Below are 14,526 nucleotides of genomic sequence, written 5' to 3'. Positions count from 1 at the left end.
TCACTTTTCCTTGCATGATAGAATTGTGAACCAATGGCGACTGTGGTTTTGGGAAAGTAAAGGAAGTCCATCTTTCCTGGCAGTTTATCTTAATAAACGGACTTAGTGGGTAGAAACAATACTATTTTTTTTAATTGTGGGGCAGATTTTCTTCACATGTGAACAATGTAAAAAATATTCCAATTGGAACTAGTCTGACATAAATCTTCCTATAAAGTCTCTACAAATGTAGATCGGATTGATGTCAAAGTCCAAGTTATGCTGTCAGGTTTCAAGAGACAGGCTTCCTGTTCCTCCTGGTTACATAGCTAACACTACCTTTTTCACGCTCATTGTAATTAAGAGTTGTAATTTATACCACACAGACATCCGAGTCCTTGAACACCTCAATGTATTGGCTCAGGCTAACCTCCACAAAAGCCAAAAGAATACAAAGTGGAAGAGGAAAAGACAACGAACTGGCAAACATCAACACCTTAATGTCAGCTGAAAACATTTCTCCAATGCTAATGAAGGCTGTGCACATTCTTCAAACCACAGACTTCACAGACCCTTGACATACAAAATGAGAGTCTCTCAAAAAATCCTCTCTCTCTCTCTCCAGCAAACTGCATGGCCGCCCAACCCTGTCATAATTCTGCCAGAGCAGTCGTCCATCCATCTTCCCAACACCTCTGGTTTTTGAGTTAGCAATTGTTGGCATGATACAGCCTACCAAGTGGGTCAAGCCAAAGAGAGAATGTTACACAAGGGCTCCGCAAGTTATGACAACTCCTCATTCAATCCTGAATCCACTGTAATTTTCTACACTGGATTTATAAAGCTCCTAACAGGGTAAGGGTCACAGAAGCCAAACACGGCCTCCTTGTCCTTCGTCTCACGGGATCACTTCTGCATGAGGCGACACCAAAGTCTAATCTTAGGCTGCAGGAAAATCAGCCCCTTCTGTGACCCCCCACAAGCTCTGCTTCACTTCACAGAAGAAAATGGCTGGGAGACAATCCAGTTCTCACAATTTTTAGGTGATATCACAACACTCATGTTTTGACAAAGCCTTCCCAACAGCAGAAAACCAGCAGCATGACTTAAGTTTGCAGCTGTTACTGAACTAACGACTTGGCTGGAGTATCAGATGCAGCTAAGAGGCAGATTTTAATGTTCTGTATATGCTGTGCATGCTGTAGCTCTGTTATTATGGCTATTGCTGTAGAAACGCTGGATAATACACAGTGACAGAAATGAAATATCCCGAATGCACTCCCCCTGGAGATCAAATCCTCTTTTTGCTTTTGGTCCCCTAAGCAATGCTCAGCCGCTGTTCCTGACTCAAGCAGAGGAGTCCCCAGGACTCAATGCTCCCCTCATCCCTGGATCCTGTCCCTTCCAAAGTCTTGAAACTTGGTTCTCCTAAATACGTGGAAAATCTTCAACCAATCTACATCAGCTCTTCTGAAACTTGGTTTCCTATCTTAATTACAGTAGCCATCAGCAATCCCACTTCAATCCCTCCTCACTAGTAGTACATAAATAAAATATCTCTATTTTAATAACTAATCTCCAAAGAAATATCTGCTACATTCGTCTGCTAATTGATCGGAGTGGATGTTGTGGTCACGGTGACCGGAGCCCCCTACTCCCATCCCCCCGCGCAGCCCCCTGGTGGGCGGGCGGCCATTAGCCGCGGGCCACCTGGTCACGTACCCGCTTCTGCTTCACAGGGGTCCCGGCCGCCCGGGCCAATCAGAATGAGGCGCGCGGCGCGCTGCCCGCGGGCCCGCGCGCTGCCCGGCCCGGGGAGAGGGGCGGGAGCCGGTGAGGCGGCGGGCCGCGACGCCCGGCCGGGGACACGGCCCGGGGCTGCTGCCTGCGGGGCTGGGCCGGCTTTGGGTGTGCGTTTTGAGCTCAGGTTACGGTTAATGTGTTACACGAGCCGATCTGCAGGGGGTCCCAGTGAAAATAAGAGTTCAGATCGTAACGACAACATGGCTGTGTCACGTTTAAGAAGAGGATCCCTGAAGACCCTGCCTGTCCATGGTGCTGGGCGGCAGCCGCCCTTCCCTCTGGCTGCTCTGACCTGATCCAAAGGTGCTTCTAGCCGCCTGCCTTTCATTGCACCCAGCTGTCCTTTTCAGGGACCCGTCATTATGTTCCATCCCACCTGCCTCACATAGCCTCCTTACGCTTTTGACCTGGCTGGCTTGGCCTGTGAGCCCTCATCCCCGTGCCCTCTCCTCGGGAACACGCACTTTCTCGTTCAACCTTATCACCTACTTGTGCCAGGGCTCCCACTGACTCTCTTCCCTCTCTCGGCAGCACCCACATCACTGACCTTTTCTGAGCCTATTTGTGTGTGCTGTGCCTGCATTTAATTTGCCTCCCTTAACCCAGACTGGCTGCGCTCTAAGGGCAGACTCAGCCCCAGACACAGGTCAAGTACAGCTTTACCATGTGGGTAACTTTAGTATGCTTTAAAAAATGGAAGCTTGAAAGTATCTATTGTTTGTCACAGAAACTGCAAAAGAAGATGTACAGAGCAACCCTAATCAAGAACGCATTGGAGGGAAAGGGGAGGAGGAGGAGAGGGACACGAAGGGGAGAAAAGATGGGATGGGGTAGGCAGGGATCTGTAATAATCCTTCTTACAGTTATAAAAAGAGAAATGAAGGGGATAGGCAAAAAAAAAAAAAATTTAAACTCAGGAAGACAGATCCTTTTTCAGAGGTGGAAACCGAGTATTTAAAACTCCTTGCAGTAAGAGTGAATTATTTCACCTTACCTATATGAAACTGCCTTTGGGGCATATTCTTATCTTACTCTACAAAGATGCGCAAAGGCGAGTCCCTGAGCGTAGAGAGAGGAACGCACTGCAGGGTATATTAAGATGAATGCTTGTGCACGCGCAGCATGAGGACACTTCAGACAATGACCCTGTCCCTTGCCCTGCCAGGCTTTCACAGCGGGCAGCGACCCATCTACTGCTAGGGTTTAGGCCTTAGCAATGCTAACGTTGGGTAGGGCCTTGGGGGTTACAGCAGGAGTGACTTCTACAAGGCAGCAGGGCAAAATGCTACAGTATTTAACCAAAGAGCAATTAAATATGCACTTCTGTTCATATGAAAGCTTCTTTATAAGCAAGAGTACCTACTCGTGCTCTCCCTGTGCCTGCTTTTGGAGTGCTGCATTGTGCAAAGCAGAGACATGCTTCCTTTTACCAAAATTTCCCTTTCACTGTTGTATGTTGTGCAGCCACAGGCAAGTGACTTTGCAGCTTTGTCCCACAAACACGGTACAGATGTTTATCACCGAGCACTTGATGGATGAATTCGAATGGGAGAAGCAGGAACTCAGAAGAATGGAATCTTACTGATAAATATTTCACAACATTACAGACTGCAACATATATCATCAGATCTCATTTGCCAAAATTGCTTACAGGTGATAGGTATGTCAATTAGTGTAGTACTCCTGGCAACTTGAGAAACATAGATTGGAATTGATGGGCTATGTACTGTTTTCCAGCTGTAGTGCAGCTCACTGCTATTATTTGCTTGTAACAAACATCTGTTCCAAGATGAAAGCACCTACAAATGCCTCAGTGTCTCCAAAATTGCAAGAGGTTAGTTTGTTAAACATTTAATCTGTGTAAACGAATACAAGCTTCATGCAAGACAGATCTGAGTACGGACTGATTACTGTATCATAGCATTGCTAACTATTACTCGCTGCTGTGCATGAAAACTTCAAAACTAAGGAATTCTCAGATGTATTTTCCTAGGTAAAATATGTCATATGAAGGTCGGTTTACTCAGAGGCTCCTACTTTTAGAAATAAAACTGATTTCAAAAGAAAGGAAGCTTTTAAACAGTGTCATGGCAATATGGCTTATTCAATTAATAACTAACTGGTTTGTTTTTAATTGCTCGTGTACCTCTTCGAACTCAGCCTAGGTCAGCCATGAAGGAAAACAGCTACCAGCTGACTGGCAGCTGCACAGCCTGCGGAGGATGGACATGGTTCTCACAGCCGATGGATGGGGTCTCAGATCAGAGAAAACATTACCACAGATGGCACAACTAGGTGCCCGTGACTGGCCTCCCCGTCACTCACAGCAGAGAGGCCAAGGGCATGTTTCTGAACTACTCTCTTACCCCTAAAGGTGGTCTCTCCAGGTCAGGGTTGAGGCACATTGGTGGGGCAATGTGGGGAAGTTTGCACTGCTGCTGCCCATGCTGTATCTGCTCTATAAATAAATAGAGGACTTTAGTCTCCAGGGCTGTCAGTTTGGCACCTTCCATGTGCACAAAAGACACGTTTTGCTTTTTTTATTTGTTTAGAAACAACCACCCAAAAAGTTATATGCGAAGCTTAGTATGGCGAATCAAAATAAATCAAATTTATTGTATGAGAGCGCCTAAAATCCCACAACTTCCACTCGCTCTCTCTTTCTTTTGTGTGTTCTACTTTTAATTGTGATAAGAATAAAAGTTATGGACCTCTTTCGGTGTTTCTTGATGACAACGGTTGCTGTTCCACCACAACTCCAATGCTGCCACCAAGCATGCAAGAAGAAGGCCTATTGCTAAAATGCAGAAAACGCCTGCAAAACTGTGAAGCTTGAGTGCCTTCCCATCTGTCTGTGCGTTGGTATGGCTATTCAGGTCACAACGTCCCATCCGTGGCCACCATTTCTGTTTAAGAACATCCAAATCTCCGCTTTCTTGCAACTCTAGAATCCTGCAGAAATTTCAAGAGACAAGTATTTTCAATGATACTTTTTCACAGTTTTTTGGTCTTTTCCATATGTCACATAACTCGTAAATCTACCATCCCACAATTCAAAACTCCATCCCACCGCCACCGTGTAGTATTCTTCATCTGAAACTCTGTTATACCAGGATTTCTTTCTACTCACAGCAGCAGGTAAACTCCACTGGGTAACTTTAGAAAAAGAAGAGACTGTCAAAAATTCCACAGCAATGCAAGAAGCATTTCCAAGGGAAGTCAACATATTCCAGTTAGTCATGGCTGGTCTGGCTACATTCAGCTGCAACAGCTGGTCCCACTAGCAAAATGGTCAACCCACTCCACTGCTGCTCTCCCACAATAATTTCAAAATCATGTGAGACTAAACATGCTACTATTTGTGCGCCGCAATACAAATCTGTTTAAGCAGCAACCAACTCATTTACTTCAGCAAATGTAGTTTATTCAAAAAGGATTTTACTTCAATGCTGTTACTTCATGCCTGAATTACTGTGTTAACAGTTGCTAATTAATCATTGTTTTGCCTCTTGTGAAGTGTCCCTTCGCTCCATGAATGATTCATTTTGGATTTGGTTTGATAACTGTTTTGGCTGTTTACTAACAATCTTTTCTCTTGAGGCAGCTTTGTCTCTGTTTATGCAGCTGGAGTTTTACTCCTTTTTATAAAGACGGAGTGAGACGAGGAAATCTTGCTTCAGCTCCCCGCCTGGAGCGGAGCACCCGCTCACCTTCTGCTAAGGCCACACACGCCTGCACAACTGCATGTCTTCATTTCAGTGTACACATTCACATGAAAAAGATATTCCTAGCTGATAGCTCAGAGATCACTAAATGGCATAGTCTTATAGTCTCATAGTCTTGGGAATCCCATGCAATACTCAACAATCCTTGTTTTCCTGTACCATTGTGAGTCTTTGACCTGTCTCTCCACCCTAAAGGATAAACCAGGGCATTATTACTTGCTTACTGTAGGGAGCAACACATTGCTTCATAGCCTGCAAAAGGTAGCGTGAATCAAAGATCTCTCTTCAATCTCTCCCCTAGCTCATACAAAGCTCTGAGGACATCAGTCCTTTTTCTGCCAGAGGCAGTGCTGCCTGGAGGTGTGAGGCCACACACCACCTCCAGTCTCTTCCTCCCTAAGCAGATGCACATGGAGCAGAAGTAGCAGCTTTGTGGAGGCCTGAACTCATAACCTCTCTACTATCACTTATTCACTGTCCTTTATTCAATAATTGCCAAAATTAATGTGAACCACAAATGGTTGCTGGTTGTAGAGAGGATTCCTACAAAACGAGCTTTGTTTCAGTTTACCTCTGGGAGAAAAGATCTCTGTAGGGGCTTCCATGCTGGAGTGCTATCCCGTATCCTTTGCTGCTGATGCTGTTTCCAATGACTGTCACAGAGCATTCGTCATCCGTCAGTGCGGCGTATTCCACCACCGTCACATCCCACAGGAAAGCATAGTTTCCTTTCTTTGCCTGTAAATACAGCATTAACACAACACAATCTAAACTAAACTACATTTCTAGGTAGGACAAAACCCAAGCAAACAAACCCTGAGCTTGTCATTACTCCATGGTGGTATTTCATTAGGTCACAGTTTATCTGTAGACCTCCGACATCTTAGTACATTTCTAATGCTCTTCCCTCCCAGCAGTACCTCATCTACTTCAAACCTTGCTAAAATGTCTTCCATTTTTAATAGGAATACATAGGATAACATAGCCAGCTGTAAGTGTAGGCAAGGCTTACATAACAGGTTATTAATTATAAATGAAAGCTATTGCCTTAGCTGATGAAAGGTATGTTTTGTAGGAGACATGGAGCGTGACCGGTTCCATACATTCATGTAACTAGATGGTGACAGTATGAGCACTAAGTGGTACTTCCTAGTCATCACAGTCACCAAAAGGGTAACTTCGCAGCTTTCCTCATATAAACATGTAAATAAAGCCCCTTCTGAGAGCTGTGTTAGTCCTGTAACAAAAGGCATGCTCTGAGCTTAAAGAGTTCCCTCTTTTTTTCACAGGTAAGAAGAGTCACCAGCATCTCCTATTATCTCAGTTTTGGGACAAATACTGTTTTATTTTAGCACACACCCACGCAGATGTCCTTAAATGTCAGCCTTAATTGGGATTCAAACCAATGCCTGCACGCAGTGCATACAATGAATGTAAATCACCTTACTTAACATAAGATGTAAGAAACATCTCTGGATAGGGATTCAGTAAAGAAAAAAGTCATCATTTTGTTTGGTTAAAGTAATCATTGGTTTCCTAATATATTTAAGTAGTATGTTTTTAAGTCTCTAGTGAACATACAGAGCACAACGGAACAGATGGGATGGAACATCTAATGCAAATAAATGAGTAGTCACAAATGTAGACTTCCAGGACTTTTTTTTTTTTTTTTTTTTTTTTTTTTAAAAAACTTCAGGTGGTTTCAGATCTTTAGGTCAGAACAAAGCAAGGCAGGGAGCTGAAGTCCTGCATATATTTCTTCATGGGAACTGAATCACCAAGCTCCCCTAGCACATGGCTGCAGCTTTGACACAGAATTAGCTCATCCTTCCGCATGTTTTCCATTTTTGTGTAAGCTCAGTTTTGAATTCACCTGTAAGCCTCTAAGACTCCCTTAGTTATTTTATTATATTGGATTCCTCAGTTGAGCAATTAAGCTAATTTTACTTCACCATGCTTTGATAGAAGCCATAGCTTTCTGAAGTCCCTGACAGTTGTTTAAACATGACAGTAAATCAAATGGGTGAGTTATCCTCTAGTGGGTAGAATCCAGGGAAACAAAGATTAAAAATATGTTGTCTGGATTTTCTGTAAGCTACTTGCCACAATCCACCTCTTTCCCCCCCTTCCCTTTTAATCTGTATCAAGGCAATCAAAGATCCCCAAATTCATTTGCTTCTGAGTTAAACCAGAGTAAAAATGTTATATTCTTCCTCTTTGGTAAGATTTAAATGAGCCTGTACTGACCACTTTGAAAATAATCTTTTGTTAAGGGCATGCCACCATTGTGGGCTTGTCCCCACTTTCTCCTTTGCCACCTCCCTGGGTCAGTTCAGAGTAACAGTAATTAATGCATATAGCCTCAGACAACTATTGCTATACTAGTACAAAACATCATTAAAATCTAAACTACAGTATGGACCTTACAGGAGTTATTCAAATAGGAGCCACAGGACTCTACTGTTAAAATCATACATCGATTTAGCTGACACAACTTATTAAACTAGCATGTTCGTAAAACCATCTCTCACTTCAATGTCACTGTATGAAACCAGACCAGAGCAAGACTTCCACATCTGCATCGTAATACTATACCTGGCTGTCTACCTAAACTGGTAATGGGGGGGCAAAGGAAGAAAGAACAAACAAATCACTCTTTACTGTATGTGACAGCCAGAAAAGGCTTCATAACCTATCAACACAAGGACGCGTAAAAAATTAAGGATGGCAAGGGAGTGATTCCTCAAGGCATCTAGCCTATATTCAGCCAGCAACCTACATTCGTGGAAGCCTAAAATGTGCTTTTCAAAGGTATTTTCTGACTGATTATGTACCCATAACTAACTGGGTTGTTAGCAGCAAATCTCTGCATCTTGCCCTCTGCCCTTCCTGTGATGGGCTTTAACGATTCACGTTCTGCGCTTTCACATCTACGATGGTGCTGATAGGCCTCCTACCTAGTTAGGGACAACAGGCAATGGGCATCAGTCCCACTGGTGTTCCTGGCAGGGAAGGGCCATCAAAAGCCCTATTTTTGCACATCTCAGGCAGGCTGTGTTCTATGGTAACTAGTACATAGGCTTTTGCTACCTATGATAGAAAACTCTCCAAGTTCAAGTGTATTAAAAATATGTGCTCATGGGACCAAAGACAACAGCGCTTGTTACTGCACACAGAATTTATTCAAAATGCGTGTTATTAGAGAACAAAAAGTTGCCAGATGGATGTACAGAAAGAGGAGACCCAGAAAAGATTTGGCCTAAATCACTGTGCTAAAATGTGTCTTGCATTTTTCTGGTCATTTTTTTTGTGTGTGTATTTGTTTGTTTTAAAGAGCTGTATCTTTTAGTTGTTTCAGAATTGCTCTGTAAATCATCTTTTCAAATTTACAATTTAGAAAAGAACAACACTGGCAACGCTTCATACATTCCTCATATTTTTCTTAGTAATACTTGAGGAACACAGTCTTCCTCAAATATTCGATTTCAATTATAAGGCAGTGTCTAGAGAAAAATCACATTATTGATTCTACTTTTCAAGCCTGTTTTCTGTATGTTATTTTATATAGAACAGCTTTGTACGCTGACTTTCAATGTTGGACAGCAGATCTTTTGAAAAGGTCTACTTCTCTTGCATTTGCAACATTGCTATTCTAAGTTATGTCTTACAACTGTAAGTGGTCAATAAACAGAGTCTACCAGGTCTCTTCATATCAATTTTATATTTTTTATGACATAAATCATTCTATCCAGTGCCATCACATCTGTAGAGCTTTATTTCTCTGACAGCCTGATCATTTTAGCATAAACAGGAATCTGAGTTTTAAACTCTTAGTTATGCATACTTCTGAACTCCCAGAAATACTGGATGTAAGACTGTTTCGCCTCTCTGATTGCCAAAACGAGAATCTCCAAAGATCCCTTTTTCCTAAGGGAAGACTTGTCTCTTCCAAAACTTCTTCCACTTGCATAATTTTCTTCTCTGAAGAGTGGAGACCTCATACTATTAGTGTGCTCATTGCATCGAAAGCTTCCTTATGACCAAATGTTTAGTTGCTGTCTAAATTCAGCATCCTTCACATCTCTGTTAATACCTGTTGTGACAGCTATGCAGTATCATTTGTTCAATTAAAAGAAAAATTGACAAACTTTGAAAAATGTATGTACAAGACACACAACCACACACATACATCTGTGTTTGAGATATGTTTACTTTTTATGTCTTCACTAGGCAAGCAGTAAAAACCAAATAAAATCAAATTGACACTTACTTTCAACCAAAAATCAAACCAAAACTTTTTAAAAGTAGTTTAACCTTTTCATTTTTGTCATGTGAAGGACTGCATGCGTGTACATGTGCGTACCCCTTAGCTTCCAGGCCAGCGGGGTACTGGAGGTAGGAAGACTAAGAATTACTGGAAACACCTGGCACTGACCTACGGGGTGTATGAGCAGGGAACGTATCAAGGCTCCCCAGTTGCATATGACACAGATGTACCTACCCACGCAACTGAGTCCTGATCACAGTACAGCAAAGATCCATATCCTCAGGCTCTTGCATTCCCAGCTCAGCCATCTAAAGCCTGCATTGTATGTTTTTAGGGCCCAAAATAGAATAAAAATGTTCTAGTGATCAGAGATCATTGCAAAGATAATATAGAGAGAGACGGTAAAAAGGAATGTGGCAAATACCAGCTGAGAATAGGTAAGATAGCTTGAATAAAGAATGACTGAAATGAAACACAGAATAATAAGCTAAAATTTATACTTTAGACTTTTAATTGGCTTTCATATTTTGCTCCTTTGCTATGGCCTTATTGTGACTTGCAGCATGCAGGCATATTGCAGAACGAAACAAAAATAGCTCGGTTAAACTTTCAAAAACCTCTTTAACAGAAATTCAGCCAAAGCGGCACTCATTTATTCCACCCAGGTGGAACTACTGTGATGGTTTACACCAAAGACACCAGATTCATCTTTGGTTGAAGAGGTTTAAGAAAACAGATTTTAGAAAAAAAGAACTTCTAGGCAAAACTCATATTAAAAATATTTCTTCTTCACAATAATAAAAAAACTAAAAGGCCAAGGAAGATTGCTTCCTAGATATAAGAAGGACCACAAAGAGAATAGTGATACTTCAGAAAAGCAGTAAGCAACCTCATAATGTCACTCTTCGACATGGAGGGAGATGGAAGAATATTGTTCAAAGGATCTTGGCTTACTGATGGTAAAATGATGGTTTTTCAAAGAAAGCATGGTAAGAAATAATAACAACTTGAAAAAAGATGAATTTCAGATTAATCACTGATATGTCTGTGATTTATCTGAAACTTACGAAGAAGCTACTGTACTAAAGACGAAAGTGTCAGAATAATGCAACATTCATCATTAATTTACTGCCAGAACAGAGTGTCACTGTAGCTGATCCCATTATATGGCTGGTACCACAGAAATATCAAAAAGTGACCTTTACAATGGCATTAGTGGAGTAGTTCAAAAACATGCTTGGATAACATTTATTATCTATAAAAAAGTGCTTTAAGAGAAGCAACACAGTTCTAATAAAAAGAAAACATGCCATTTAATCCTGTTCAAATGATTTAAAAATTAATATAATTAAGGAGCCACTAAAGGATGTAATATATTCGGGCTTTAAGGAAGCATTTGCTTTTACTCCAAAGGCTGATGGGTCAAGAAATGGAGAGATTTATGAGGACCCATGAAAACATATGGATGAGCAACCACAATTCACAATATAAAATTCATTGTGGACAATAAATTATTGGAAAAAATAGTTAAAAAATCTCATTCATTGAACTTTTAAATTACGTTTACTCTCAAAAATGAAGAGAGGTGACTGTTCAACAAGAAACACTCTGATTTAATGTTTAGTGTTCATTAAGGGAGAGAAACTTTTTGAAGGAAGCAAAAAAGGGAAGGAATAAACTCTTACTGTGCCATTGCCTAAATCAATGATATATTCACATTTTGTGCTGTACTTGGTTTTGATGACTTTTCATCAAAAGTGATACACAGGAAGAAAAGAAAGGATCCAAGAGAAATTTTGGCACCAAATTGATTGGACAGGGGAACAGTCTCCACCAAAGCAAGGCTTTTAAAAAATACAACAATAACAGCTTAATTCTCCTATGTGTATATATATACATATAAGATATATATGGGATTACATAAGGATCATATTACTTCATTCTTTCAAAGCAAAAATGGCTACCCACAATGAAAAAAACCACAGGTTTTTACGTACGTTGTAGTAATTAATAATTACCCTGAAGAACTGATTGCCACTGGGTCTTATGCAAACAGTTTGCTGAGATTTACAAATGGCTTAGAAATGTGTGTGATTCCAGTACCAATGTCCACCTGGGATAAGACAGCAGGAGCTCCCCACTGCATGCTTCTTGGGGATCCTGGCTGTAGCTTACCCAGAAAGAAACTTGCCATACGACAGCATTAATCAATCCTCATCTGTTATAATACCAGAAAACTCAAGTGGCAAAACAGCGTTTTGTATGGACTGGTGATTTGTCTGGTAACCTCCTCTTACGCTATGGAGAGACATTTATGAATAAGAGGACATTTTCCATCTGCAGTGACCACTTTCAACTGCCTTGGGAGTACGACAAAAGCAACTTGCCCCCCCAGCTCTGAAACGTCCTTCTGTCGCTTACGCGACTTTGCAGTGCATTAATGCTCTTTCCATGGCTCTACCAGTGTTGCAAAGCTGTGCCTTGGCAATGGGAGATGGTCACTGTGGCTACAGGGACTGTGCTGTGTCTGAAAAAAGACCTCTGCCATGGCAACCAAACGCCACAAAAGCTTTCAGGACTTTCTTCCACTATTATCCTTTTGGTTTTAGGCAGTCAAAGGGAGCAGGAAAATCTCTGGGAAATGGAGAAAGGTAAATGGAATAGAGACAAACATCTGAAATACCTGCCTGTACCATAAATAAGCAGCACTCTCCTGTTCTGCATTGAAGCGGCATTGCTCTGTTTGTAACTGCAGCTGAACTGTCATGCTGTCTGAAGAAAATGGAAAGGGGTAGGAGGGGAGAAAGGGTAGTAGTGATTTTTTTTGCATTGTGTCGGGCAAGTCCTCATTCAGAAAAATGTTTTAGGGATCTTTTTATGCTAGAGATATTTAGATTTCCCATTTCCTATAAAATACATTTTTAAGGCACATTTACATCTCTTTCATGCAGCAGTATGTGTTTACGGATGGGAAGTCCCATTTCCTTGGCTGACATCAATTCTCCTTTAGAAAAAACAGAATTTCTAGCCATACTATTTGACATGGAAAATTTGTCTGTTTATTCAGAGAGCTCAGTGAGCTAGGAAGAGTGACATTTAAACTATAAACACAACAGTTTAGTAGACAATGTTGTTAAATATTAAGCCCAATTTATGTAGGTGTCTAATCAAATAGCAGCCTTGGTCAGCTTTGGGGACTGAAGTTAATTTGGTTATTGTTGAAGTTAATTGAATGAACTGATCAACTTATATAAAAATCAACCTACAATATTGAAATCAAACTTAATATGAAAAGTTATTATCACATAGATAGGATGGAGCTGCCAGCTCCGTACAGACGATATAATTGGTATTCTAAACAGCCTACCAATCTACAGTTACATTTCTGGCTTAGGCAAATCTAGCTATCATAAATGGCAACATGCAGTAGGCTTACAGAATAAGAGTATTTACAATCTCATGGCTAAAGAGCATCCACTGACATAAGAATGGTAAAAAAGAAAAAAAAAGTAAAATACTGTGTGTTTTTCTAAGGTAAACTGTTTTATTGTTGGTTTTAATGCTAGGGTACATAGAAAAGTACTTAATGTCTCTATTTCTACCTCCTTTAAATGCTAACAAAGTCTCTCAAAATAGAGGCCTCATTTTCATAAAGTGCTGAGCAGATAAAAAAAAAATCAACACACTGCAGATTTTGCTATTGCCAGAGCTCTACCTTGTACCAAGGAAGAAAGGCTATTTGAGCCAAGGGCTTTAGGAAAGCTGAGCTGGGAGATGGGAGAAAAGGCAGGGTGAACCAAAACTATTGACTAAATACTCCTGTGCTGTGAAGACACAAGAGTGTTTGTATAAGGATTTTGTCCCAAAGTGACACAAACAGTTGGGAATCTTATGTTAAAGGACTTTGATTTGGGAAATGGGATGGCCTGTGTTACTGTGTTCACCCCCCTTATGGCACTGTAAAACCCAGTAAATTTTGGATGCTTTCCGTCTGATTGTCCAGAAAAGGTTTCAAAGATGAAAAAAAAAAAGAGAAACCCAAGTCCCAACCATTTTATTATTTCCCATTTACAAAAGCATAAAAAACTAGTAATATATTTATTCAGAATCAGTGTTTTACTGACAACAGAGTAACTCTGATCAAACAATCACTACGTTAATAACAGCTGTTAGCTTGTTTTATGAAAAAAATCAATTCACAAATAAAGAGGACACTTTTCACGAAAGAAGCAGCACATTAAACTTTCACCACGTCTGCATCCATTCTGCCGTAACGTACTCCTGGACACATGTAGTTTGATGTTATTTACTATCTGGTTTTGCTGAGCTACAAGATGGGAAGCAGAGAAGAGAGGCAGACTAAGAGTCAGAAAGCGTGGACGTTTGTATTTGCATGATCTGAACAAGGGCTGTTTATCACAGGACTCAGCACAAGGATGTAGGATCCCAAGCTGTTATATATCAGTCCTTGAATCCCACATCAATGCTCAGTTTCACCAAAAAAATGTGTAGTCATATCTGAGAGAAATAGAAGTTAGGTGAAAGCACGGTGACATGTGAAAGAGTATGCATTTTTTAAAGTTTGGAATAAACAAAGAAAATCTTGCATTAAATTTCTGTTCTAAGAGAAATGGGTATACGTTCAGTGAATCTCTTGATTCTTACTCATGTTTCCAATAAGTTCAATCCAGCAACTCGGAAAAAAAAACACTCAAATGAGCAAAGGACGAGTCAGTACCTGGATAATGTAAG

General features: G+C 40.9%; 1 protein-coding gene across 3 annotated transcripts in view; it reads right to left on the bottom strand.

Moving 5' to 3' along the window:
• Positions 1 to 14,526, bottom strand: part of GRID1 (glutamate ionotropic receptor delta type subunit 1) — a 556,760-nt gene that overhangs the window by 14,377 nt on the left and 527,857 nt on the right. For 2 of the 3 annotated variants that reach the window (XM_050898995.1, XM_050898996.1), the window contains 2 exons: positions 6,079 to 6,245; positions 4,494 to 4,734 (listed from right to left, as the gene is read on the bottom strand). In XM_050898995.1, coding sequence (XP_050754952.1) covers positions 4,494 to 4,734; positions 6,079 to 6,245 — 408 coding nt within the window. Of the gene's footprint in view, positions 1 to 4,148; positions 4,241 to 4,493; positions 4,735 to 6,078; positions 6,246 to 14,526 lie in introns of all 3 variants that reach the window. The other variant, XM_050898997.1, reaches the window with a different exon arrangement.

Source organism: Gymnogyps californianus, chromosome 6, assembly GCF_018139145.2.
Source record: "Gymnogyps californianus isolate 813 chromosome 6, ASM1813914v2, whole genome shotgun sequence".
NCBI lineage: Eukaryota > Metazoa > Chordata > Aves > Accipitriformes > Cathartidae > Gymnogyps > Gymnogyps californianus.
This window is presented reverse-complemented; position numbering and strand designations above follow the sequence as displayed.